General features: G+C 39.2%; 3 protein-coding genes across 3 annotated transcripts in view; 1 reads left to right on the top strand and 2 right to left on the bottom strand.

Moving 5' to 3' along the window:
* The window catches only part of LOC140946388 (methylcrotonoyl-CoA carboxylase beta chain, mitochondrial-like), a 135,446-nt gene that overhangs the window by 20,892 nt on the left and 86,579 nt on the right, over positions 1-27,975 (top strand). The gene's annotated exons all lie outside the window — the stretch shown is intronic.
* On the bottom strand, positions 1,932-11,680 carry LOC140945571 (glutamate receptor 4-like). The gene is made up of 10 exons (XM_073394583.1): positions 11,615-11,680; positions 11,184-11,288; positions 10,567-10,701; positions 9,671-9,775; positions 7,972-8,097; positions 6,818-7,012; positions 5,568-5,931; positions 4,517-4,879; positions 2,890-3,060; positions 1,932-2,131 (listed from the first exon to the last, which is right to left on the bottom strand). The coding sequence occupies exons 1-10, from the start codon at positions 11,678-11,680 to the stop codon at positions 1,932-1,934; spliced, it is 1,830 nt and encodes a 609-aa protein (XP_073250684.1).
* On the bottom strand, positions 18,090-23,552 carry LOC140946387 (TNF receptor-associated factor 3-like). The gene is made up of 5 exons (XM_073395491.1): positions 23,374-23,552; positions 22,156-22,312; positions 20,951-21,109; positions 19,843-19,998; positions 18,090-19,387 (listed from the first exon to the last, which is right to left on the bottom strand). The coding sequence occupies exons 1-5, from the start codon at positions 23,535-23,537 to the stop codon at positions 18,350-18,352; spliced, it is 1,674 nt and encodes a 557-aa protein (XP_073251592.1). The 5' UTR covers positions 23,538-23,552; the 3' UTR covers positions 18,090-18,349.

The raw sequence follows: 27,975 nt of genomic DNA, 5'->3' as shown, positions 1-27,975 counted from the left end.
AGCTTAGGCTTCGGCCAAACGTTGAACTTTTCATGCGACGAACGAAACTGTTAATTGGATCGTCTGTTTGGTCAGACGTCAAACTTAGAACTCCTCGAACCAATCAACTAAATCAGATCAGTGATGAATTTCTCTCGAACGAGGCTAAATGTGTTATCATACAAATTTTTAATTTATTAGTTTAGTTCGTCGCAGGTGAAGATCGACGTTCATCCCGTAGATGATCTTCAGACGTTCTCTCCGTCTGAAGTAGCGGGGAGAGAATTGATAAATGATTCATTCCCGGGGGGGGGGGGGGGGGGGGGAGAAGGACTCCCATATGAAAAAGACGGGGATGCTCGTCGTCTCGCTTAGGGGTGTAAATTTTGGATTTTGGTCTCGCTTAGGGTGTTCCGGGCAAAGCGCCAATATTTTAAGCCGCCAAGGTCTCGTTTAGGGTTCCGCGAAGAAACACAGAATTCCGCGAAGAGAAACAGAAGTCAAATTTTCTTTTTAACTTTGTTTGTTATGTCTTTATATCATTAAAACTTATTGCATGTCGTATTTGTGTGTTTTTAAGCGGTCTCTTTTAGGGGTCAAAATTTGCTTAAGCCACGCCCAGATTGGTCTTCTTTAGGGGTCATAAAAAGCTTGAGCCACGCCCAGATGGTCTCCGTTAGGGGTTAAATTCAAAATTTCCGACGAGCATCCCCGTCTGTTTCATATGGGAGTACCCCCCCTCCCGGGATTCATTCCTTACGAGCACGGATTTTAGTGTCCAGAAGCAGTCAATCCTCTTATAGAAATAAGCCAATGAAAACAAGATAACTTTGATGGATTCTCAGGTTGACCAGAAATACTTATGATAGTCTTTTATATCGGCTGCATTGTAACTTTTTTATTATACTGACTGAAAAATAGCTTATAACGTACGCTGTTGGCGTTGTTACTTTGTATGTTTGTTTTTAACGCAAACAATTACGGATAGAAGGTAGCCCGCGAGCAAGCTCTCCGGGGCGCTCTGGCGGCGAGGCGGGTGAAGGAAGGGGAGCTTGTAACTATGTCTCTGGGATTTGAATTGCACCTCCAATTCCCCTGTGGCTCCCCGTCGACTGAGCTGTCAGATTTCCGCCAATCAGCGAGAGGCGGAAACGTGCGGGAATGTAAACAAACATTGGAAAACACATGTTCATGGTTATGACGTCATTATTAATGTCATCTCCGCCAGTCAACATTTTGCATCGACTTTTTCGACACAGATATTCAAATTTCAGAGACCTACAAGTTGTAAGCTCTCCTTCCTTTTCCCGACCCCGCCGTCAGAGCGTACGCCCCGGAGAGCTTGCTCGCAGGCTAGATAGAAGACATCCGTTCCCACACCCTACGAGTCCAGTCTCCTTTTGCCTTCATCAAGGAAGAGAAAAGGAAGCTCTACCTGAATCGCGTTAAAACTTTGAAGTAGCCACAGCCCGAACTTCTGGACTAGTCAATCTTGTTTTCTCTCGTCAAACTGGGTTTTTGAGTGCGAGCATCCGTTATTGATAAACCGATGTTGATAATTGAGCCCGCTGAGCCAATCGCACATATATTAGGTCTGGGTTCGGAGCTCTATTCCAGCAACATGCCGCGCATGCTCAATAAAGATCTTACTCGATTCATACAGTCTTCCTCGAGTAAACCACAATAGAGTAAGCAAAAGAAAGGCTGTGCTGGCAGGGTGCCGTTACCAATAATAACGTGAAACATTAACCGCCGAATGAAAGTTTCCCAGGCCGGGCCCTTTGTGTTCTTTCTTTTTGTGGACTATGCGTTTACGGAGTATTAGCACAGTAAAGCACCTTGGCTACATGTTGTTTATCATAGACAGACCTATCAACAAGCCAAGAACACTCGACCGGACATCACAGTCAGAATCATCGGCTTGACATTCCCCACCCAGAACAGTACAGACTCTAGAGAAGATTTCCCGGTTGGCCGGACTTTAATAAGGATAACCTTGTACCTTTAAAACATGAAAGTTTAGTCTCCCGTTTCTTCATTTTCTTCCAGAAGATCTCTGCAATCAACGTTATAAATGCTACAACTATCCCACAGCTCATGACGACGTACACGCCCAACATATTCAGAAAACCCATCCGCTGTTGAGACAACGCTGCCAAAAAGAAAAAAAAGGAAGGGAGGAAGAAGACGGAAAGAAAATAAATAAGAGCTTTTGACCAAAAGTGAAGTCAAGATCGCTGGACATTGGCCAAGGTCCTTTTTTTTGCAATTGTTTGGACCGAAACGAAGTCAAGGTGAAGAGTCGTCTGCTGTTCACGTCGTCGAAGAAACGTGAAATTAGGCACTTTCACGTTTTAGTCGTGCAGCGTCGGCAAAGAAATGTACAAAAAAGGGTGATGCACGCGCAAAGTTGTTGTTTTGCTAATCTAAACCTCTTGCTTTTTTCTCCTTCTCGTTGCCATTGCGGTCGCCGTCATCGTTGTTTAAGCTCGCTAATATCCATCAATCTTGAGTTTGTAACGAAATAAAAACTCTGAAACTCTAAATTTAATCGCTCTGAGTTAGAAATTTCTTTACATAACATGGCTTTGTCACAGCAAGAAAAAGAAACTCTTAGCTTTCAGCAAAAGCATTTAGTATACGATGATTGTCAACTGACTTTATAGAGTCAATTTAACACCTAGCCTGCTAGTATACAACCGTCTCTCCTCCTCGCTTCTTGCTGCGCTATGGACGTCTCTTGCCCAAAATATCCACAGCGGGGCAAGAAAGGAGGAGAAACAGCTGCATTCGCAGAAAATTTGCCGCCATAAAATGATTACAAACTGCTACGTTTGATTGATTAGACGGCTAAAGACTCTCAAGGGTTTCGTGTATAAACAAATTTGTGCAATTTCTTTTGTAACTCACTTGTTTCTTGTTCTTCGGGACATTCATTAGCCATGTCCCACCACTTTCGCTTCAGCTTATCCAGGAAGTCATTTTCATGAAGACGCAAAATGGCCAGAGTAAAATCCATAGTATGTGGATCATAAGCTGGAAAACCGAACGCCAGTCCCTTAGCTCTTCTGAGACCTGGAACTGGATGGAAAATGAAGCTTATTTGTCATATTGTTCTGGAAATTCTCTCAACCATAGGATTCAGATCAAGCAATAACGACGGTTTGAGCGTATAACTAAGGGCGCGTTCCATTATTATCGACCAGCTAGACCATTTCGTCGTAATGAAAATTTCACCTTTAATCAAAACGATCCAGCCAGATTAGTCAAATCCTGAGTTCTAGTAAGCAAGAAAGAGATGATTTTTTTCATCAAAAACTCTTGTAAAAAGCCTATTTCATTTTCAAAATCACTGGTAAGGCCTTGGTCCGACCGGCAGGCCTGAGTTTTGGAAAGCGCTATCTAGAGAATGGAGATACAACTCTTCAAATGAAGCGCAAAAAATCCCTGATTGGCTGTTTGCCCGGCCTTTTTGGCTGTATCAGTTGACGATGATCTTACCTCACCTATGTAAAACTTCAGTGTATCCTTCTTGAGAGAGGATTAACCTGGTTAACCGGGTTTTTTCTCGGCTTCTGAAGCCCAGATGCCGGAGTTTTCCCAAATGAACATTTCATCCCCTTCAAAGGGCTATATCAACCCTATTTGCTATCTTTTCAAAAAAGCTAAAAGGTGTCTTCGCTTCAATTTAATTTCAAAAATAATGGTCCAGTTTTAATTTTTAAGGCTATATTTAGCCATTGAAACTGTCTCCTGTTGTCTGTTGCAACGGATGGCAAGGATGGACATGGATTGAAACTTGAAAAAATTGGCTCAACATCTTCACTGAGTTTTAACTATGCTTGCAAACATCACCAAAAAAATATTATACTGGTTATTGCTCCCTGGTGGAATCTGTTTGATTATCATATCTTCTTCAAATAACTCTATAGGATCACTTCAATGAGTAAAGCACAACCTTAGCAGAGAATTAACATAAACAGCAATATCCTTTTAAAATAGTCCCTTTAAGGTTACAAAACCTTTCCAGTTTGGAAATAGGCTACACATCAATACACATGCTTCCGCAGAAAAGGGGGGCGTTAAAGGGTTTGCGGTGATGCGGTTTGGCTCGATTTTTGGTGCGGTTTTGCGGAAATTTTATTTTAAGTTGCCATATTGCGGTTTTACAAAACCAGGCGGTTTGCGGTATTTAGAAATTTTCTGGTAATTTCAATGCTGTTTGCCGTTTTCTTGTGTTATTCTGTGCGGTTTTTTAATATTCGTACGCCCTTTACGCCCCCCTCAAGAAGGGAACTTTAGCAATATTGTGGCCTATTTTCCGGTTTTTGAGTTCGAACTATTTCTGGTTATTGAATAAGTAATGATAAAAAACTTACAGAAATTGTTCCGGAAAAAAAGGCAAGAGTAATTCTACTTTCACGATTAAATTTCACTATCACTGTCACGAAGAAAGTAAATTTGTCCCGGTTAATAACCAATGGGCAAGGCTTGTCCTCTCATGCAAGCCATCTTGATCCAACGGGGCCTTACATACCTGTCATTAGGTCGCATGGACGGTGGTTGGCAATATACTTAAGTTTAGTGCCATCACCGACAAGCACGAAGTTTGCTTTTTCTCTCACTTGTTGGATTCCATCAGAAGTGTTCTGGACGAATGTTTCTTCTGCCTTTATTCGCTGCCAAATCTTTACGAACGGCAAATGGTAGGTGTTCGCGAAGGACTCAGCTGTACTAGAGGATTCAATTACACCAACTTGATAGGGAGTTTTCGCAACGTCTTCCAGGCTTTTAATCGCGTTGGCAGCATTTTTGACAGTAAGAAAAGCCGCTAGGTTGGCGGTATATGTTGATACCCAGACAAGAATGCAAAACCAGTAACATCCGGTAAGAATACGACCTGCAGAAAGATGGAAAAATGGAATAAATGAAAAATAAAACGAAAAAGAAATGAAATGTCGGAACGTAGGCAATTATCTTACCTAGTATCCGAAGACTTATTAGTCAGCCTGAAGTGACCAGAGGAGTCTATGGGGACATGAAATTTGTACGCTGAAATTCTAAGAAAACTGAGTAAGGTAGCTTTTGTTAGAACTGACAGGGACGATTAGGCCCCCTTTATACATGGAGAAAAGTTGTCCCACATGTAGGAGGGTTACTTGCCTAACCGAGCTATCCCGGGCGATCCAACATTTCCTACATTTCCTTACAAAACTAAGCGAATCGTTTACATGACAAAAAAAAAGTTGGCTCGACTAAGCGAGACTTGGCGAGACAATCAGAGCATGTGCAAGCTGAGCGCTGTTGACTCGGGCAAAAGTGCGGGGGTTAACATTTTCCCTATATAAAGACTGGGTAAAGCTGAGTGACCTTCTTTAATTACCAGGCCGGGCACTGGGCTTTTCTTCATATACACGGGGCCTTTTTTTCTTTGACGCTTCGACCTTGCAAAGACAGTCATTTATATTCCACCCTGAGTCCATTAAAAGTATATTTGCCTCTAAAAAGGGATTCAAAAGTTGAAAAGTTGACGCATTAATTGAAGAAGTAGATTTTTAAAATCTACAAAAAAAAGTTTTTTTTCCTACCTGACAAACTTCTTGGTGTGTTATCACCACCTTGCTGCAGCATACAAGCTAATGCAAACCACACGCTGTCAAAAAAGCTGATTTTGTCCGAAGTGCCCTCACCAGTTTCATTTTCATATGCATAGGGACTGTAGTAGTTTAATACAAATATTGCTACAGAGATGATCACCAAGGTCGCTAGAGTACAAACCCAAACCACATTTTCAAACGGGGTCATAAATTGTAACAAGTCTACTGCTTTGTTTGCAGACGAAGGCTTCTTCATGATCAAATCCTCTGTGGTGTACATGAAAGGAACGCTAAAATCCAACGCCTTTTCACGTTCTTCCGTTATAGTTATTGGTGCTCCTGTCATGTCTGCATTCTACAGATAAAAATGAATGAATAATTAACAATTGGTTTATGCGTCAGCGTGCGTATGTCGAGATATGAAGGATGCGCGAAGTTTGGAGAGCACAAGAGAGGCGTAATAGTTGATCGAGACGCGAAAAACTTTTGCAAGAATTGTTAGCACACGCCACACCCTGCAGATCTCGCGCAGATGACAACAAAAACAACGCTCACCTCATTTTCTTACTATCGGTTAACAAATTCAAAAGTTTTCTATAAAATTTATGTTATAAAACACACGGTAGACACATGGTAAACGCTTTAGCGTGCACTGTTGATTTATGGTTGCTCTGGGGAGGATTCCTAAGCTCACTAGACCGGATTTCCAACCCCTTACCCTTTTATATGTCATTTTTGACCGAAAAGGTACCCCTTTTTATATACCCTATAATGACAAATGGTACCCCTTTCACATATCTAGCTTAGAAATTTACATCCGTTTTAACGGCTGCAGATGCACTGGCTTAAAAGTCTGAATACATCACAAAACCAGAAACTTTTCTTGAGCTTTTCAAGGTCATAAAATGCATCTGTTAGTCCTTTTAGGCCTTTTTACAGACCGAAATGACAGATTTCCCTACATTTTCGTATACTGCAACTAGTGAAATCCTTACACTTTCATGTACCTGAAGCCTGAAAAAGGTACCCCTTTCGCGGTCGGAGTCTCCCCATCATGAGGCCATTATAGGGAGTAACCCCCCCCCCCCCCCGCCCCCCGATTGAAAATACTGTAACGCAGGAAAAGCAATGGTCATACTGTTGGCCACTCCCAGCGTCCATATTTTTAAAAAACATAAACACGAATGATCCTAAATTCATACCTACAATTTTGCCTTAAATATGATCTAATCCATACAAACCCCATCCAAAATCTCACGGACCATCCCATCCCATGTCCCACTTTCCATTCTGGCGCCATATTTGCCGTCCGGGGAGGGGTAGAATTCGTACTTGAACTTGAGGATTTTTGCCAGTTCGTTAATCAGATCTACACAGTATCCTTCATATTGAAAGGTTCCATCCTTTTTCTTCGTTGCCCTCACAAAAGGAGGCTCCTTGTTTAACGTTTGTAAAAATAAGAACATGACAATTATCAACACGAAAACAAGTTTTTGGTTTGGTCAAGCTTCAAGGAGAGTAAACGTCCATCTTAGCCACGTGATGTGGCTAAGATGGACGAACGTGTGTTTGAGTGCTCCGCGTAACATTTCGTAAATTTCTGATGTTTAAGTGTTCCTTCTGCTTTCTTCTATTTGTTTCGTTATCTTGTTTCCTGTGACATATTATGCCTAAGTTATGTACTTGCCTTGTTTTATGTTAGTTTAAATTCTATTTACTGTATAGTAGTGTCTTCACTGTTATTTAGTCCACCTATATATAAATCTTGTTTTGTAATATGTCTTCAGCTCCCCCCGCCTCGATTAGTTTATAAGCTATTTGCGGGTGGGAAAGTGATGTAATTAGTTATTTTCCAATTTTCAATAAAATTTGTTGTTGTTGTTTGTTGTTGTTGTACGGTATTAGTCGAGACAATGGTGGTGACGATGATGAAGGTTGTGTTGGTGATGATAATAGGATGTTTAAGCAGGTCAACAGGAAGTGAAAATTTTGCATTCTTTGGGCAGTAGTTTTGCCAAAATTTTCTGGGAACTCGTCTCTGCAAGAGCAAAGACACTCTATAACAATACAAATTCGGTAGCGTCGAGGAATATTAAAGGGGAAATGGTCTCACTTCCGGCGTCGCCAAAATCTCTTTCGCTTAAGCTCCCAATGATGATGATGACGATGATGAGGATGATAATACAAGTTTAATAGACGTTTAAAATAAATTGCTTTTTTTGCTCAAAAATGATGACGAGAGATCACATAAATGGGAATTATAAGATCAAGTACAAACCCTCATAATAGCGATGATGATGTAAAAAGAAGAGCTTACTGTATTGGAAGCATTTAAGCAACCACGAAGTTGTTAGGAAACAATTAGAGGTCTTAAATATTCTATAACCGTTTTTACCTCGATCGTGACAATCCGGAACATCCTTCCCTCTAGTCTATTCCCATTTGAAGATGAATTATCCACTGCATTAGCTGACATGTTATCAAAGAACAGTGAACCTTTGGTTCTATTCCAAGAACCTATCTAAAAAGCAATCAAATAAGTTTACATAAATAAATGAACTACTTCCTTATTGTTTTCTTTCACTTATAGCTTAACCATTATGCCATTGCCTTAAGAAATTATATATTGAAATTTTCTATAAAAACCCAAGACAAATTCCATGTTTCTACTAGCTTTATTGGTTTACTGTATCGGCCTCCGCGCGGAAATGCGGCAAGATTCAGTTTGCGATGTCAATAGGTAATCAGAGAAGTAACAAGGTAAAGATGCTCCTTTACGAATTGAGCTTGATCATCGACACATCGACAAAGTCAATAGTAATGAAAACTCAGTCTCAAAATTAAAAGAAGTAAATGCGCTGAGCAAAACGGGATCATTTAGATCCCTCTACACTACCTACTTATTTAACCCTTTAAGCCCCAATATCCACATACAAATTCTCCAAACTGATCCCCATACATTTCCTTTAAGAACTAGTTAAGAGAATTTGATGAAAGATCAAAGTATTTCCTCTTAGGTGATCATTTTATTAATTCTCATAACCTAATCTCATGATAATGTATGGATATCGTTAGGAGAAAATTGCTGTTGGTCACTATTGGGACTTAAAGGGTTAAAACTCATTTACACTTTTGTAAACGATATTTAGAAGTCCAGAACAAGTCATCCAATGTTGCATGCAGAGCTGAACTTGGCAGATTCCGTTTGATCATTGATATAAATAAAAGAATACTTTATTACTTAAAGTAAGAAAAAGATGAAAATTCTATAGTTAAACAATCTTTAAAGATATCTGTTGACCATCATAATGGTCAAAATAGTTTTTTACTCCAGTCTCAAGAACATGACAGACTACTATAATTTCCCTACCTTTCAACATTTACAAAAACGTAACTTTTATTACAAAATCGAAACGAACTATAGCCCCCCTGTTTACCAAGATCTAAGAAGAAAGAACCCTTCTAGGAAAACGTTAAGTGAAACTGAGAATAAGCAGTCACAAACTTAGGATTGAGACAGGTAGATACGACAATATACCACGTGATGAAAGGTTGTGCAGTCTCTGCTATTGTAACAGAATTGAAGATGAAACTCACTTTTCATTAGATTTTCCAAGTATTTCTTCGATAAGAGAGATGTTCTTCTCTAAACTACAACCTAAAATACCGTTCTTACGATCACTTGAGACCTTATTATCACATCTAATGAATTCTACTGACTATTTTATTAACATCCAATTAATTTCATTAATTTATATTATCTTGCTTTGAATTGAGAGACAAACGTGTCTCCGGAATAATTAATCCTACTGATGGTTGAAAATAAGCAATGATTATTATGTTTAAAGTTATTTTAAATACTTAATTTAAAAAGGAATCAATAATTAAATTCAAGTAGCTTTTGCAATAATGTAATACTTTGTTATAGTCATGCAAATAAAGCTTGTTGTTGTTGTTGTTTAAAGGAGCCTTTGCGAAACTGAATTGTAGTCGATATCTAGTCGAGAGACTGTCTTTCGTTTTCAAAAAAAATCAGCCTGAATAAGTAATACGGGGAAAAAAATATGATTATTCATACCCTTCTTACTACTTACCTTTTTGAAGGAGTTGTTGCGGAGATTAAGGATGTCCAGGCGCGGGACTATTCGCCTTCCGTTCTCGTCAAACTGGACAGGACCAGTTATGCCAGCGATATCAACCTTTAACAAAGAAGAAAAACAAAGATTATGGTTAAATTTGTATGGAAAAGTCGGCCTTTCTCTGAAGAGATCGGGTGCTTGGCAGAACTTTATCTTCTGGAACTGAACACCACATCTCCGACGCGGATGCCGAACGACAAATTATTCCAATCAATTAAACAAACAATAAACCTACTTTAAAATCAGTCCATCGATCTATCAATCGATCGATCGATCGATCAATCACTTACTCACTCACTCACTCACTCACTCACTCTCTCACTCACTCTCTCACTCACTCACTCACTCACTCACTCACTCACTCACTCACTCACTCACTCACTCGCTCGCTCGCTCGCTCGCTCAATCAATCAATCAATCAATCAATCAATCAATCAATCAATCAATCAATCAATCAATTAATCAGTCAACCAACTAATCAATCGATTAAATGCCAGGTTGCGAGGTTTCCTATTGACTAGTAGGAATAATCCAGTAACGACATGGGTGGCTGTTTTTCATATCAGGAAAAAAAATGCGGATGATAAAACCAGTGCTTTTCATGCAGCTTTAAACAGTTTTTACAAGGTGGCAAATTCTAGGTTCTAATGTTTTTTTTTTCCCGGATTAAGGTCATTTATCCTTACTTTTAGGCTACCTGAACATTGGGGAAATGGGTCCTCCATAGAAGTTGAAAATTAAGTCGATCCTTGACGAGGAAGATTAAGCTACTCAAGGAGTGAAAGTTGAGAATCAGCCATGGATTTATTTTTAAGAACTTCAAAATTAATCAAGATATATGAAGTCAGTACCTTTGTCATGCAGTTAAATATAAGATCTTTATCCCTTTGATTGTTACTAGACTCGTTTAGCGATAAACACGGCTCTTTGTTCCATGCTTGGTAAATGACTTGAACAGCATCATATACCTGAACAGAAGTAAGATCCTACAGAAGAAGATTTTACATAAACTGTTAATAACTGCTTAATTACCCGCTATATTTCTTCAATAATCGTGTATTCATTTTTGATGTTATTGTTTTTTTGTGCCAACAGTCACACTCGACTGTCTTTTTACGAACAAGACATAAACATGCATCAAGGAGCTAATTTTTTTTTTTTTTTCATCAGAATCTGAGACCCTCGACCTACTTAAATTACAGTTATATCATCAGTTTAATACCGAAAGGGGGCGATTTTGTTACAGCCCAAATTACTTGGATGCATAGGTAACCAAATTTTATTACTCATGATGCTCCGCTGCGCCCGCTTTAATTCTCGCGCGGGAGCTCCGCTATCGAAAGAGCTATTACTTGGCGTTTTTACCGAGAGAGAAATTAGTAGGGTACAACAAATAAAGACAAGCAGGTTCAATTGGCCTTTTACGCAGGCGTTCTTAGGGTTGTGGCGTCACGCATGTGTAACTTACCTCGTTGAAATTCTGGAGATTAATGCCAGGAATTGCATCAGGTACGTATGGAAGCTTAAAAGCTAAAACGACATTGTTTGGAAGACTGGCGAGGTTTAAGGATACCTAGATAAAAAGTAAAAAGGTATTCAGATATGTTGTTTTATTATGTATCGTAAAACCGTAAATGCACATAACAATTTGCTATTATTTTCGATGCTATCAAGGAAGTAACACTTTGCTATAACAAAGTATAAGACGTTGTTTCCTGCATGACGGAATACTGCTTTTTTTGTGGGCGGTATAATCCATGTGAGAGAAAGACCAAAGAAGGTAACGCCACTGACTATTATCCTGATTGCGTAAGCAATGCCATGCGGAGTATCTCATCAACCAGTGGAAAGAAAATAAAATACAGCATATCGGTGGTTCGACAGATATGTCAATCACACCGTGCGGAGATCAATAAGCCTGTATTGAAGAAAATCTGGATCCCAGATATCGACTGAGTTCTCCATCTGGGTCTCGAGTGACAAGTCCGGCGACAACGTAAAAGTGCAATTTGGAGCTGGATAATAATGCTACCATACTTTTTCAGTTGCTTTTGGAGCCCTAGCGATATAGTCGGAGTGTACCTAGGGGTTCACTGGTTGAATCTTTTGGGAAACGAAGTGTTCTTGCTGGTGGCAATATCCTTATTGTTTGACGAAGATTGAAAAGAACTAGCCTGATTCTTCGAGTTGCTTACTCCTTCAGTAACGTCCTGAAAAAAGTTGATCAGCAAGTGATATTTGATGTAATGTCATAGTAAATACAAACCTCTCCTTGAAGGATCCATGTGTAGTATTTCTTCAGATCACAGGGTACCTATAAATACAGAGTAAAACGCCAAACTATTTCCTCTTTTCTTATCGTAAGTAGCCAAAATAGTTAGGAACCACTGAACTTTACGAAATGAATTATGATATAGCCCTCTTTTAAAATATATCATAGATACTGTAAACGTCACAATTGTATAAAGATTAATAGTTTGAGGTTTGTTTGCGTTTGTGTTTCTTACACATCGTCAACCCATTCTTAGCCTCGACAATTCGCGCATAATCTATTTTTTTGCAATTTACAACGAGTTTTCATCCCTTTTTTGGTAGTAGTATAGTAGACATTTTTAAGGCTCTTGGGAATCTCAATAACTTGCGGAGAATAAATTAACGTCGATGACGTCATACCCTTTTGTCTTTATCACATGAATAAAATGAGGGATATGGTATGGTCATCTGCTGTATAGACTCGATGGCATTTGTTTTCGAAGTAGCTTTACTTTAAAATGACGCCACCATATGCCTAATGATGGACAAGTTACGGGCGAAAAAATTTAGCAAAAGGTATAGGATAAAGATAAATTTTCCAGCACCGCTGAAGGATAGGAGGATGGGAAAACTTACTGGAACCTAAGTTGAGTAGCCTTATGAGAAGAGAGCGAATGTGTTTGCAAGGGCAAAAAGGCTAGGCTAGGCTAGGCTAGGCTTAAAAGGCCTAGAGAGCTTTCCTAGGGACAGCTATGGCACTCGGCTATCCAACAGATTAAATCATCATAAGTTGGGTTTTACGCGAATGAGAATAGACAAAGTTTTTGTCTTACCTGTTGCAACAGTAGTTGGGTTATTTCTTTGCTAGTGTAAAGCAGAATAACTTGAGGACCAACTTTTGCAATTTCCTCGTTAGCTTTCAAAACTGCCTTTCTCTGTTCCTCATTTGTCCTTCCTTTGGTAAGCTGCACTAAATTCATGGCCAAGTTGGACTTGTGGAAAGTTGCGTAAAAGTAACTAGCGTCAAGTAACCGATTCTCTGTCGAAGTGCAATTCAGAAAAATGCTTCATTTATAGTAAGTGTTCCGAAACTTCCAAATTGTTTTTCCAGTGCACACGCAATGAAATGTCTGAGATCGAGGCTTGGGTAGATAGATTCATACAAATCATCGCTGGTATTTTTGCAAACCGAAACTCGCGTTTGGGCATTCACAGTAATGCAGGAAAGATTTGTTATATGATAAGGTATATCAAACACTCGAATTGGTATTGGCAAATTTGTCTGCACCTTCTGTTTTCCACCCACTTCACGAGTGCTTATCAGTTATCATCTGTTTCGATGAAACATTGGCGTCTCGTATTTTTTATATAGTAGATGATGTCAAGAGATTTTTAACATACTGTCTAATTCTCTAGAACGGACACCTCGGGATAGAGGAAATGGGCGTTGGAGGTAATGGCCCTGTAGAAATGATGCAACAAGAGTAAATTCTTCTTCCACGACAGACGTGAGTGTCATACATAAGGTGCAGATAAAGCCGTTCAATGCTTCATCCATGGAATAGGCGGTTTTGCGGAAAAGCTATACTAAGTTTAAATGGAGTTCTAACTATGGCTGCAAAGGAATGATCTAATGATCTATTAACATTTACATCACACTTTACTAAAAATTTGCTTCATCAGAAAATAATACTGGATGATACTTAGGTCCCGTTTATATGGAGTAAATCTGTTCTGGGTAGAAGGGTCACCCTAGCTCCCAGCCGAGTCAGTTTAAGCGTGCGTTTCATTTATGTGACAAAATTTGTCCCCTTTGCCCGGAACAGCGCTCGTGCATGCTCTGCACGTGATCTGATTGTCTAGAACAGCACTCGCACATGCTCTGATTGTCCTACCTTGACCTTATTGACCCGGGTGGGCGAGCCACAGTGTATATATTGAGAAAAGTTGGCCTGGCTAGGAAGGTGACCTACTAGTACCATCACTAAAGGGTGACCAGGCTAGGCGGGTCACTCTTCTAGCCGAGCCAATTTTTTTGTTTCTTATTTTATCGCTTCGCCACGTTTTGTAACGAGCCAATTTTTTTGTTTCTATTTAATGGCGTATGGCCCGGATGGAATTCCACCCTGGTTTTTGAAGGAGAATGCCCATGAAATATCAAAGGTTCTTACTGATATATATCAAGATTGTATTGATACCGGAACTGTGCCTATCCAATGAAAACATGCCAACGTATGCGCTATTCACAAGAAAGGAAAGAAATCGGATCCTTCAAATTATAGGCCCGTGTCACTTACCTGCATTGCATCAAAGGTACTTGAGCATATTGTCCACAGCCATGTTATGAAGCATCTTTCACGATATGGAGTGCTCACTGATTGTCAACATGGCTTTAGAGCGAAACGATCAACAGAAACACAGCTCATATGTACCATTCATGACATAGCAAGTGCTATCCAGTCTAACAAAACAATTCACGCCGCAATCCTTGATTTTTCAAAAGCATTCGACAAAGTTCCCCATCGCCGACTCTTGAAGAAACTTGATTATTACGGAATTCGTGGCCCACTACATAACTGGTTTGAATCGTTTCTAACACAGCATACCCAATAAGTGTTAATTGACGGGGCATCATCTGCCCCTGTAGTTACGACATCTGGTGTTCCCCAAGGAACAGGCTTAGGACCGCTATTGTTCTTAGTGTATATAAATGATTTACCTGATAGTCTTAACTCTACTGTTAGACTTTTTGCTGATGATGCATTGTTATACGGGACAATTTGTTGTGATGAAGACACAGCCGATCTCCAAGAGGACTTGTATAGATTAGAAGATTGGCAACAAAAGTGGAAGATGGAATTTAATCCTTCAAAGTGCAAGATCATGTGTTTTACAACCAGGAGAGATCCACCAAAGCGGGAATACGTATTCTGTGGACAAATCCTAGAAGAAGTGGAATCTCACCCTTATCTGGGGGTAGTGCTCGATAACAAAATGAGGTGGTCACCACACATTGAAACAATCACATCTAGGGCAAATAAGGTCTTGGGACTTATCAAGCGAAACCTGTGGAATTGTCCAAAGTCAGTGAAAGAAACCGTGTATATGACACTTGTGAGGTCAAAACTCCAGTATGCCTGTAGCGCATGGGACCCACATTACCAGAAAGATAAAGCCGCTCTAGAAAGGGTACAGCGGAAAGCAGCCCGCTTTGTCACTGGAAATTACGATCGAACAACGAGCGTGACGGAAATGCCGCAAGACCTACAGTGGGACACACTTAAAACAATGAGAAGACACGCAAGGCTCTCCACTATATACAAGATGTGCCACGGCCTCCTAGATGGGGATTGGGGGGATTATTTGATAACAAGCAAAGAAAGGAGAACCCGGGGAAGCCATGATTTTAAATTTATTGTACCGAAAGGACATAAAGATATTTTTAGATTTTCTTTTTTTCCCAGGACAATAACTGAATGGAACAAACTTCCAGAAGAAACTGTTTCCAGCCAATCCCTCTGTATTTTTAAAAGCAAACTAATTTAGTTTTCTTTTTATCAGTAGTTTTTTTTAATAGTTTTTTTTAAAATAGTTTTTAATAGTTTTGTATATTCTAGTATAGTTTTATTTATTATTATCTTAGAGTTGGCGTGATGTCCCAAACGATTTTGCCGACATAACGATATTTAGATTTAGATTTAGATCGGTTCGCCACGTTTGGTAAGGAAATGATGAAAAATTGTCCCGAAAAAGGTAACTCGAGTAGGAGCGCGCACTGCACGAAAAATTTGATTTTCACCAAATTTACTCACTGCAAATATGATGCAAAAAAGTGCAAACTACGGTTAATGTACGATGAACGCATTTGCCCACGAATTTGCAACCCCATGTAAACTAGAATGCAAATGCAGTATTTACCATCTTTGCCTCTGATTTTCTCCTAGTTTGCACTTTTTTGCACTACATTTGCCCCGAGCAAATTTGTGTAAATACAATTTTTCGTGCAGTAGTGACCTTTCAACTCAGGGCAACGTTCCTTCAAATAAAAGGCGCCTAAGACACTCTTGGTTACCATCAAACACTAATGAAATCTTTCTCCAGTGAAAGCTGGCTAGAACGTCAAATGTGGCATGCGCAAAGTATGTGTAGTCCACTGACCATATAAGCACAGGGCGCTAACTTTTGCTTACTGAAAAGCCCGGGATATGACCTTAAGCCACACGCTTTTCATTTCGGTAGAAATTATTTTAAAGGCCACGAATTGCCAACTCCTCGTTCATCAGTTTAGAACAATTTTTAAACTAAAATTGGTTATAGGATAAGAGGCTGGATTATAAGGATCTTGATTAGGTGCTCGACTATGTACCCGTGTGTATGAGTGTGTTACTCGTATGCATGTTACCCGTATGGTACCTGCTTGTAACCTTGTGGTGTTTTAGTCAAGATACCACACGGGTACATACGGGTAACATACGAGTAAACATACGGGCAACATACGGATACATACAAGTAACATACAGATGCATACGAGTAACATAAGGATACATACAAGTGACACACAGGTACTCACTCGTCTATTTCAGTTTAAGAAATTTTGAAAAATGCAACTTAAGTAAAACATTGAAATATTCATTTATACCCGTTATCAGTCATTTATACCCGTACGTTGTCGGTGTTATTCCTAGGTCCTCGGTATGTCAGCCCTTATGTATGTATGTGTCACTCGTATGTTACCCGTGTGTTACCCGTACAACCGTGTGGTGTTTCAGTCAGGATTATAAGGTGGGAATATCTACGCCATAAAAGGAACCTTTTCACCATATTAGAAACCTTGAGATTCTAAGACAAGTACGACAACGAGTACGAGATTTTCTCAATACTAAGTAGCACACGCGCGTGAACCAGCGTCATTTTGGCGGGAAAACGTGGTCGCTAACAGTCATTCTACTACGAGTTTTAGCGCGAATGTCGTGGTGGAGAAAACAAGATCAAATGTTAGAAGTTGCATCATTTGGCGATCGGGAGAACGCGCTTTAACCTAATTCACTTAAGATAACAGTGCTAACTTTATTTTCTAGTGAAAAATGGCAAAATGAAGCTTTCCGGGATGTCTGTATTTTAAGAATACGCGAAAAAACTTTAAATCAAATTTCGTACTCGTAGTCGTCCTCGTCCTCGAATCTAAAGGATTTTGCTAACCGAAGGGCAATTTTTTGGGTAAAAAAATACACTTTCATAGAAGTATCAGCCAAAAAATACTATTCCGTCAAAAATGCAACATTTGTTTGCCATTTCAGCCGATTTGTACTTTTGAAATACCACCGAGGTTTTAGGACGTGTCTCATGCTCCGTTTTCTCAAATCATAAAATTGCAAATTAAAATAAAGTGGTTTGTATTATCAAATGATGTTCCAATGCTGGAATCAATAGCTACACACTACACATCCTTAGGTTTTTTGAAACTTCCTAAAATTATTAAACTTAACGTAGCACATGTTTGCTTTTTCATAATTATTTCCATAATGAATGCTTGCATGGCTTCAGTCGATCTCTTGCTAGGTATTAATGAATTAAGCCTCGCCTGAAGTTTTGTCCTTGCTGCTGCGGTGTTTTTATTAATTAAAAATATTAAATATCAAAAATAGTAGGATAAATTTGATTGACAGAAAAAGAATGCATTTTTCTAACGTCAAGATTCCGTGATGCGCTCTAAGGCAACTAGCTGGAATCATATTTTGCTTGATTTCGTCTTTTCAGCTCAGTTTAGCGAACAAGTGTTTCTTTCAGGAAAAACTACAGAGGTTTACCCATAAATAGGTATAAAATTCTTTGGACGATGGTGCAATTCAAACATTTTACAGAGCCGCAAAAAATGCCAAATTTTCAATTTTCAAGACTTGCGGCTGGACAAAATACGCGGCGCCCCCAGCGTGGCCAGAAAAGTATTGTGAATCAAAGCAAACCTATTTTAGTTATAGTCTCAATGAAGCATTTTTTTTTCACGCAAAATTGAGCATGAGTGGGCGTTTTTTACTCAGTCAGCCTGTTAAAACTGTGGAATTTTAGACTGGGTTCGTCAGTATAATTATAATGCAAACAAACGAGAACAACTAAGAGAAAATTCTCGGTCAACAAAATAAATATTTATTATTTTCCCTGCTTAAAATTGTTCACTGTAATCTGCATAGCGATAACTTAATTAATTTTTTCATCTTTAAATACATTAAATACCAACACTCGAATGTTTTTTTTTTTAATATATGTACCTTAAAATATATAAATCTAGTGCATCTCAATATGAAATACAATAAAATACCATAAAATGAATAATTTAAATTTTCATTGTTCCGATAGAGAATATTCCTAAAAACGTATTCATGTTCATATATCTCCTTGAATTCCAGAGGACTCTACTGTTACTTTGACAAAGATTGTATCGTTTCGAATGTATCCACCGCGCCGTAGCTCCTGGTGAGAAATAAAAGTTGGGCATCCAGATGCTATATTCATGTCCGATGTTGGCCTTTTAAAACTTGAACTTTGGGGATCGGGCCGAAACGCATCACAGGCATCACGGACTCTGTCTTGATCAAGTAGTTTAAAGTGCACTTTTTGAACGAACGGCCAGGGTAATAAGGCGTCGTATTCACCTCTCATCACAACAAAAAACATTGACAGGTGCGTTCCTTTACCCATCCCATCTCCATTGGGGTAGAGACGAGCGCACACTTTGTATCCAAATCGTCCAACGTAGAAAGGGGGGCTATAAATAGATGGCGTTTTACCAGAAGCAGCTTCTTGAAATCTTCGGCTAAAATGGTCGATTTTCCAAAGGTAAACCCCATCGTAAGAAGTAGCCTCCAGCATTCTAAGCTGAAGATCCTGTTCAGATAGCTGAATTTCATGTAACGCCAGCTGGTGCTCAGTTCTATCCAAGCGTCGCTCGCAGGAAAGATGGGAGGAGCCAGAGAGGTTCTGGACCGCAAGGTCATTTCGGCTAGGTGGAGAAACTCTCAAACTCTCCAACTCACTTTGTAAGCATTTTACTTTTCCCTCGTGTTCTCTTACAGAATGCAGAATCTCCTCCATTTGAGACGAAACAGCAGCTTCATTTTCTCCACGTTTGAGTGCTTCTAAATCGTGATAGAGTTTCTCGAAGTCTTTTTGTTGATCACTTATCGATTTTTCTATCTGTGATATTTTGGTTTGCTGTGTTTGTACGTTGATTCTTGCAGCAACAAGTTCTTCCGTTTGGTTTTGAAGCTGACGTTCTAGAATGCTTTTCTCGTTAATCAGTCCGGAAACTTGTTCCTCCAGTTCTTTCTGTTTGAGGGTGTACTGACATGTGGAATGGTTCATCATTTCCAGGTGGTCGGCCAGGCTATCCTTAATGTGCTGGTCAAGGTTTTCTTTTGTTCCCTTAGTTAAAATGACAAAGTTCAAATTTAGTCTTTTTGCGTATATTCGAACACAGGATCAGAACCAAGTAAGCATGAGGACAACTAAGGAAAAATAGGCAAGCGTAGCCCCAATGAATCTTGGTAGAGTTTTGTATTTGTGACTTGGGGCAACCTTTCACACCCGACTATCCACTGTTATATCTGTGATGGACGAGGTTACGGAGGTTATGACCGCCACAAGCTCATATTCATCCCCCCTCCCTTTACGAGGACCATTTCCTGCTACCAACGCAACCCATAACTAATCGTTTGGACTAGGGTTTCGAAGAAGCAGAACGCGTCCCAAAATAAACCGCACCCGTTTGCATCGAAGGCTATTTCAGTAATGACTCAGAGGGAATAGGGACGACATTACAACCAAGCGGCAGCATTGGGACACCGGTTTTTAGATTAAGTACGTTTTTTGTGACTTACTCTATAATGGCAACCTTGACCACTGAAAGGGCACAAATGTTCCGCCTTGGGACAATGTGTAGTCACGTGATCCTCCATCATGTCACGCGGTATATTGTCTTGACCACATTTCAATTCGCATTCAATGGGAAATTTAAGACAGACTTCTTGATGATTCTGAAAAGAAAATAGCCATGAAGATTTAAATTGCATTGCAATGACGGACTGGCGTAATTCTAGCTATGGAGTGCACTGCGCTATAATCATAAGCTAAGACGAATCCCAAGGAGGCATCCTAGTAGCTCGCGCGTATGCCGTAAAAATCCGAAAATAAGCCCCGGGGCTTATATTTTTCAAAGACCCTTTTTCACGGGCTAATTTTTGCAGGTGCTTATCTACGAAAATCGATTGGGCTGGCCTTATAGTTGGAAGTAAATTTACCGTTCTTGTTTTGTTTACTTTGTATTTTCCAAGTACAAGCCCCCGGGGGGCTTATATTTGGAGGGACGATTTAACGGAGGGTTTTTACCGACTTGTTTTGTTTTGAGTGCGCGCACTTCAAAGTTTTATGTTTTCTTTCATCACGGATAATAGAATCCATGCTTTCATGGCATATGCAAACCTTGCAATGAGCCCGAAACGTTTGGAGACTGAACTCACAAATATAACAAAAAAGGGCACTTCTGTTCATTGCCCGTTTTTTGTATTGAACATTCTTTTATTTACTTTATTTACTTTCTCTTATCGGAATTTTTTTTCCCGTTATTTGTTTGTTTTTACATACTTTGACAGCTCGCGACGACACACGCACGCGACAACACACGCGACGGGGACGCAAATAGTTCGCGCCAAAATGATGTCACCTGATGCGATTTTTTCTGCAGGGGAAACAAGTCGTGCTCTCGCTTTCTCGCTCGCTTTTGCCGCAGAAAACATTAAAAATCCACCGCTCGTGCTACGCGTTCGTGAAAAAATTTGAACTCGACTTGTAGGCAAGTCTATTGTACGTCTTCAAAGAAGTAGATATTTTATGCACCGTTTATAAGGCCAATTAAGTTATATAATCAGAAAAAGGCCCAAGGATTTTTTTAGTAGGGTGCAGTAGAGGTGAATCTCATGTACTTCTTACCTCCATGTTGCTTTGGAGAACCTCCCCACCACAGTATGTACAGGCCACGGCTCTGTTAATACACTCCTTCGCTCTGTGTTGTTCAAGATGCCTTCTCTCCACTGACTCTCCACATGCTTGACATTGCTCGTCCCCATACTGACAAATATTTTCATGTTTCTGTGAAGAAAAGCAGCTTGTAAGTAGAACTATAGCGAAATCCTAGCTGTCTTTCCTGTTCAGGCACAGGCAGCCCCAAGCTCAGTATAAGAGTTTGATCATTAATACGTGTGGTCTTATCAGTTGCGTAATGCTTAAAATGGCCGTGAACATAAAGGATTTGTATGGGAATTCAGGTACAAGATTCAAGAAGATAAATACTCGCTAGAATTTTCAATATAATACACCTTATCTTATTTACTTCGCTTGTTTTTGTTTGCTGTGTAGTTATTTTCCCGATCTTTTGCGATTTAACCGATTTCCTTTAACCCCGAGTTTAAGGTAAGGTGTGTTGAGGCCCTCATGTTTTACGGCCAATGTACTTACAAAACGTTTCTGCAGGTTTATTTAATCATGATTAATTTATCAGTGAAGGAATTTTTTTGTTTCTATAAAATTCAAAAGCATTAAATATTGCAACTTTGAGTGTGATCTTTGTAAAAAGGACGGTCACTGAGTACCCTCAGTATACCCTTGAGTGACCTGTTTCGAAGGGCAGTGAAGCTTATATAAACAGGGGCACCCAACGACAATTTCTTCTAAATACATTAAAAGCACTTTTTTGGCAACCTGAGTGCTTTTAGATCTCTAGAAATGCTTTCTAAGAGGCCCTACAAAATTTGTACCTGTTCGGTCATCCTTGGGGAAATTGAGTCTTTTCGAAATTACAAAGACTTTAGTATTATTTTCCCGAAAACTTTAGCTGCAATTTAACGTATTGCGAAAGAAAGAATTTTTCTGATTCCTCTCTAAATCACATCTTTGAATCCGAAAATTTTAGGTTTCCTTTTCTTTTTAAGAGAAATAGCCTAACCTGGGCAGTGAAATGTGAAAGAGCAACTCTTCAGGAAATCGTAGGGAATTTATTACATTAAAGCTTTGAAAAGTCCTCATGTAATAGAAAATTCTAGGCAATATTTGCTTCTCCGAACAGCTATTTTACAGAAAAAAGTCGTTGGGTGCCCCTGAATAAAACATTTACCCCAACGTGATTGCTGTAATCGTACCTTTAAGTATCCCAATTCTCCTTTCCAATCGCAGCCTCTGTCTCTATATCGACAGAAACATTGAAGATTATGAACTTCTCTCTCGCAGCATCTGTCTCGAAAGTACTGATCTCGTAGTATTTCTTCTCCGTCCAACGGGCATTTAGGAATATCTAGTCTGCAAAATAAAAGATCACAACCTGTCTTTAGAAAATGTCTAAAACAGGAAACCTCAGAACTCATTCTAGTTAATAGAAGTAATTAATAGAAGTTCGCCTTAAACGAAAATAAAATTTGGAAGTCAAAAGCCGTCAAAATTTCGGTCTCTTAATTCTTTGAAGTCTGACTACTGTACTGTGAGTCAATGGCTGACGCATTATCCGTCCAGACGAATAATCAGGGGCACCCAACGAGGATATAGTTCAAAACCACTTAACATAGCATTGTTGAACGTATTTTAGTATTTAAACGGTAGATATAGGCATATTTTTATCCCCTAAAAACTTTTCATCTGTTCGGATTTCCTAGCTGAAAGTCTAGTGATCCGAAAATTATAGGGATCAAAACTTACCTTTTCGAAAATTTCAGCCAGGAAAAGGCTCCCGAAAATTCTAGGTGGCCTTTTTTTGGGTAAATATCCGTTTAAAATGGGTAATTATACCATTTTGTAGATGTTCGAAAATCCTAGGAGAGGCAGGCAAGCAAGAAATTTTACAACAAATGTTCCGAAAATTCTAGATCTCAAATCGTCTTCCGAACAGATATTTTCCCGAAAATTGCCGTTGGGTGCCCCTGAATAATGCGTCTTATGGCCGTTTTTATACGCATTACTTGGGCAAACATTTGTAGTTCGTCCGGTTCTGCGTCTCAGGTATAAAGACAGTGTAAAGACCGGCACAGGACGCAGCTGAAGACGCATTATGCGTATGGACGAACTTTCCTTCGAAATACGTCTTGAACGACGCACTACGAAACTAAGGTAGTTTGTGTGGACTCATAATGCGTCTTGTGCCCGTCTTTATACTAGAGTTTGCCCAAGTTCGTCCAGACGGATAATGCGCGTCCTTGGTATAAAAGCGGCCAATAATAAATTAAAGGGATCTAAATCGGTGTATAAGAGCCCCATAAGAGCCCTCTGCGTTCTAAAAGCATATAATTTGTGGAGGTTCAAAACTGGCACTGAAAACAAAGCAGCCTCTTGGAGACGAGGTTGTGGCTAAACGATTGTAAACAGTTTACCTTAAGAGCGCTCCGAGACACTTTTTACAAAATCGATGCCCACAAGCGGTTTGCCAAGGTTCGTTGAAAATATCCTTGCAGAAGGGACACGTAAGTCGTTCATCTACATTGCAGATAACTTGTACACGAGAAGCAGTTTGCTCATCAGTAAGTTTAACGCACATTGTGCAGCACTACAAAATCGCATGAAATTTGTTCACGACGTTTTAGTTTCAAAGTATTTATTAAGATCAATACGTGACAACTCAACACAGCGCTGACGCAAGAAGCGTAAGCCTGTTATCACCTCGCCCTGCGAAGTCATACCTGTTTGCACAATGCCTCTGTAAACTGCAAGACATCGAATTATTATATTTAGCAATTACGGCACGACAAACATAAATTGCAATTTTGTGTAAGCATTATAGAGCAGAATATAATTAAAACCGTAAACCAACTTGATATCGCTCGCCTGGTGTTTAGTTTACTTAAATGACCGAAGTTTCCGGAAGTAACGCAAGAGTTCGCGAAAACCCTTGACGCATAGCGGCACATACCTATATAGCCCATATATGGCAGTACCCACCCCCCCGGGTTTACTCCATGATTTGAATTGATTCCGCTTTAATATCTAACCAAGAAATTCCTCCAGAAAGCGCATGGTTCATGAAGACCGTCTCAAAAGCAATCCTGCTACTTTTGAGGTAAGTTTATTGGATCTTGTGTCAAGCACTCATGCTCGATCACCTATACCGTAATTAGTTCGCAGCACTGCTATCTAATAAACTTACAGGCATCTATTTTGAGTTACTGAAATGTAATCTAAGGAAAACTTGGGGCGCGATCCATTCAACCAAAATTTCCGGAAATTTCGGTCCGAAACTCAATGGATCGGTTCGGTCCAACCGGAAAAGTTTCGAAAAAACAGGTCTACCTTTTGAGGTGGTCCTCTTTTCCCGGTCGGACCGGTTTGAATTTTGGTTGAATGGATCGCGTCCCTATTATCACTGAAGGACGTGATCGGTTCATGTACTGACAACGGCTTTGTTTTGAAAATGACGTATTTGCAGATCACGTACGTGTCATCTTGTCGTGACTAGAATCAGGTATCCGCTCGGAGACTGGAACTGACTCAAATTATTTTTCGGCAACTCGCTCCGACTCTTTACGACCTTGTTGTAATCAAAGAGATAAGAGTAAACAAAGACTGAAAAAGGCTAAGATGAGAATGGTTACTCCAAAATATGGATCAAAGCCTACATAGAAATTAGTTGTTTTTCACGTTCTTTTTGTAAGAATTTAGTGCAAAGGAGCAAACAATGTCTGTTTAATTACAGTACCACTACCGCGACTGCCGTGTAAAGCTTATTCATAGCAAAGTTTTTTTGGATAGCTCAGAATAAGGTGGATACTTCAGAATAAGAATGGCCAAAATATGGAAGTTTTGGCCATCTGGATTATTATTACTGAACTTCCCAATATATTGATATTCGATTTGTTGGACCAATATTTGGGTATAGGTGAGCCGCTGAGGGTTTGAAACCCACACCCTGTTTAGGATAACACCCTTAACTTAAACACAAGGTAAGTCATTCCTATTTCTATTTTTGTCAAAAAAAGGAATTTAGGACGTATTTTGTTTATTGTCATACATTCTCTTATAAATTCAAAGTCCAACAAACTCCTTGAGAGTTTGGGCTACCTGTGGATAGTGCAACATTTCATGACAGGATGGACTATAATGGGGCTGCATTTTCAACACCTTCAATGTGACTGGAAATTACAAAAGGTTCACACAGCAGATTCAGGAATACAAAATGACTAACTTGGAATCACATAGTTTACATTTGCCAAAAGTAGCTAACATTGGGCCTTTTGGTCATAGAAAAGACTATAAAAGGATTTGGGTTCTGGTTGGCTAATTGTGCCAGATACCGGGCCAGCACACCAAAAGGTTGACCCAAGTATCCCTCAGGTTGTGAGGGTCACTTTGGTTTTTATAATCTCATAAAGTATCCATGCTTGTCACACTAACTAAACAGCAACTTACTACTTAAAAATTAAAAAAAAACTCAACCATAATATATAAGAAAACAGAAATAGTTTTTGTTTAGCCATAAATTGAACAACTGTCTGCTATCCCTGAGGGGGAGGGGGGGACTCCCTTATATGGCCTACACGGGGATGTGCCGCTCGACAGGGTATGGTTTTCATCCTCTCTGTCCTAAACAGAGTACATAGTTTGGCACAAGTCTGTCCTAAATAGGGTATACAATTTTGTGCAAGTCTGTCCTAAACAGTGTGCATGATTTGTGCGAGTCTGTTCTAATTATAAACAGGGTGTTTCATGCATGATGGATTTGGTCTTAGTGCAAACATTTGCAGATATTTAGTACATCATCACCCAAAGCATTCACTGGAATAAATATAAATGCTAATTTGTTCTTGGCACCCTTGTCTAGCTAAGATATAAGTACAAGTTGACAGGTGTGCTTGATCCCCATCTGAGGGAGTTGTCCTATCAGGGTACTATGTTTTGTTAAGGTAAAACGGCCTGGATATACCCTACTTCAATAACTATTATTCATTTATCAGTATTTTAGTTATAGTTATTTTGATATTAGATAGGTACCACAAGGAAATGATGTGGTTGTTCCTTTTTAATTTTGATGATCGATAACTTTGTAGGTGATAATTATTTGTAATGCACTGAACTGGGGGCCTTTCTCTGCTACCAAAAAAAAAATCTTTAACTTTTAACATCTTTTCATAATCACTGCTGAAAACTCTCATCTAAAACAAAAGGGTCAAGGCTTACTTCCTGAAACAAGGCACTGTACATGTATCATGGAACACAGCACTTTTTAGAATTACCGCCAAAGTAGTAGCTTTATTTCCTGAAAGACTGATTATACTGAAAGCTTTATTTAATGCATGGTTAATTTCAAATTTTCAGGTGACTTTCCAACCCAGGTATAGAGGGTACATAAAAAAAGCACATTGTGGAAGTGGAGAAAGAGTAAGAGGAAAGTAAAAGAGAGGAAAGAATTATGGGAAAAGGAAGAAATGAAAAAATGGTTGTAGAATTGTAAACAAACGACTTTATTTTTATAAAAGTAATAAATATCAAATTCTTAGAGTGGTTTGTTTGTGGTTTTGAGAATTTCATAAACCAAATGGTCAAGCTACCCAGACATGCAACTGAGCAGCCAACTGCTTGGCCTCAATGAAAATGTTTTTTCTTTCCTTTTTTTTTGTTCTTTTGTTCTTTTTATTTTGTTCTTTTCTTTTATTTGCTTTTTCTCTTAAAGCCTGCTCCAATTTTCTTCATTTCTTCATTTCTTTCTCCAACTGGTTTCTCTGTTCCTCACAAGCATTTGCCTGCAACATCCCCCGGACCTCCAACTCCTCCTCCTGTTACAGCTGCAACATGGATATGCCTGCATGATCATTATTATTATTCCATTTTAAATTTATGATAAGCTCACCATACGAAGTGAAAAACAAAAAGTAGCCCATAACCAGCTTAATGCTGAAGGTCTTGTCTCATCAGGAGCTCAGAAGGCAATCAAGGAAATAGGTCACAGGGAGGGGAAGAAAAACACCTCCTCCCCCCTTGAGTGGAGGAAGGGGAAAGAAAAAGAAAAATAATTAATCCCAGGATCAACAGGATCTATTTCCACACTTTTCAACACCATGATGGTACCACTTGGTTAAGGACTGTTGTCTTGATTTACATTGACAGTGGTTAACCTCAGTATAACAAACCTCTGTAATATAATGAAATGTCATATTTATAGCAAACATATTTTGCCAGTCCCTTGACCCTTAACATTTCCTTAAATGCTGAAGACTCTTTTATTTTGCTTGGTTTTATATAGCTGCTCAAATGTGGTGCTTAGCGCGCTACTTTCCTCTAATGATAACTGAATGGATTCCTCCAGATAAATGACCATTTAATCCTTTTTTGCGATTTGCTTCGAATTGTGGATCTATGCTGTGCCCCTGTGACAAGTGCCACCGCTGCAGCCTATTTAAGAATTCTTATCAAAGATTATTTGCAAGAAATGCTGTTGCCATATCCAAGCAAAAATATATCACCTAAGCAGCACTTTTTGGTCCACTATCCTAGACAGCTTGTTCAGTGAGTACCAGATAATGATTTACACTATTCCAATTTTCTTTTTTCCTTTACTATATTAAAATTTTTCACTCAATATAGGTGTTGTGATAAACAATTTAATCTTGTCTGCAAGGTCGTCAGGACTGGAAGCCAGGATTTTTCACAGCTGCCATGAACATATTCCCTAGCTTCTTTTGTAGGAAAGGAAAAGAAACAGAAATGAATGAACTTCTTAGCTGTTAAATTCCCCCGCCATAAGGATTCCATGTGTCCCTGTTAGTGAATCCCTGTTGTTTGTGTGCATATTAGCATAATTTGTGAAAAAAAAGGTGAATTCCCTTAAGCACAACTTACAACTCAATATTAAAAAAAGTCTTTTACAAAATACCTGGATTGGGCTTTTACATGTAGTATAGATATCGTCAACTTCAAAGTTTTGTATTGGTTGGATTGGTAATAACTATTCTCTCATTTAATATAAAATGTTCATTTTACAACTT

Source organism: Porites lutea, chromosome 8 (assembly GCF_958299795.1).
Source record: "Porites lutea chromosome 8, jaPorLute2.1, whole genome shotgun sequence".
NCBI lineage: Eukaryota > Metazoa > Cnidaria > Anthozoa > Scleractinia > Poritidae > Porites > Porites lutea.
The sequence above is the reverse complement of the archived record's forward strand: the minus strand, read 5'-3'. Positions and strand labels throughout refer to the sequence as shown.

Excerpts from the sequence above, each read along its gene's own strand:
- LOC140945571 (XM_073394583.1), bottom strand. The coding sequence starts at position 11,680 with ATGGAGAACTCAGTCGATATCTGGGATCCAGATTTTCTTCAATACAGG. Across the intron at positions 8,098-9,670 it reads GCAACAACTCCTTCAAAAAG|ATAGGTTCTTGGAATAGAAC; the intron begins GTAAGTAGTAAG and ends ATTGCTTTTTAG. Across the intron at positions 5,932-6,817 it reads TCCGTGAGATTTTGGATGGG|AATGCAGACATGACAGGAGC; the intron begins GTTTGTATGGAT and ends TTTTATCTGTAG.
- LOC140946387 (XM_073395491.1), bottom strand. The coding sequence starts at position 23,537 with ATGTGCGTTAAACTTACTGATGAGCAAACTGCTTCTCGTGTACAAGTT. Across the intron at positions 22,313-23,373 it reads TGTCTCGGAGCGCTCTTAAG|ACTAGATATTCCTAAATGCC; the intron begins GTAAACTGTTTA and ends TTTATTTTGCAG. Across the intron at positions 21,110-22,155 it reads GAGAATTGGGATACTTAAAG|AAACATGAAAATATTTGTCA; the intron begins GTACGATTACAG and ends TTTTCTTCACAG.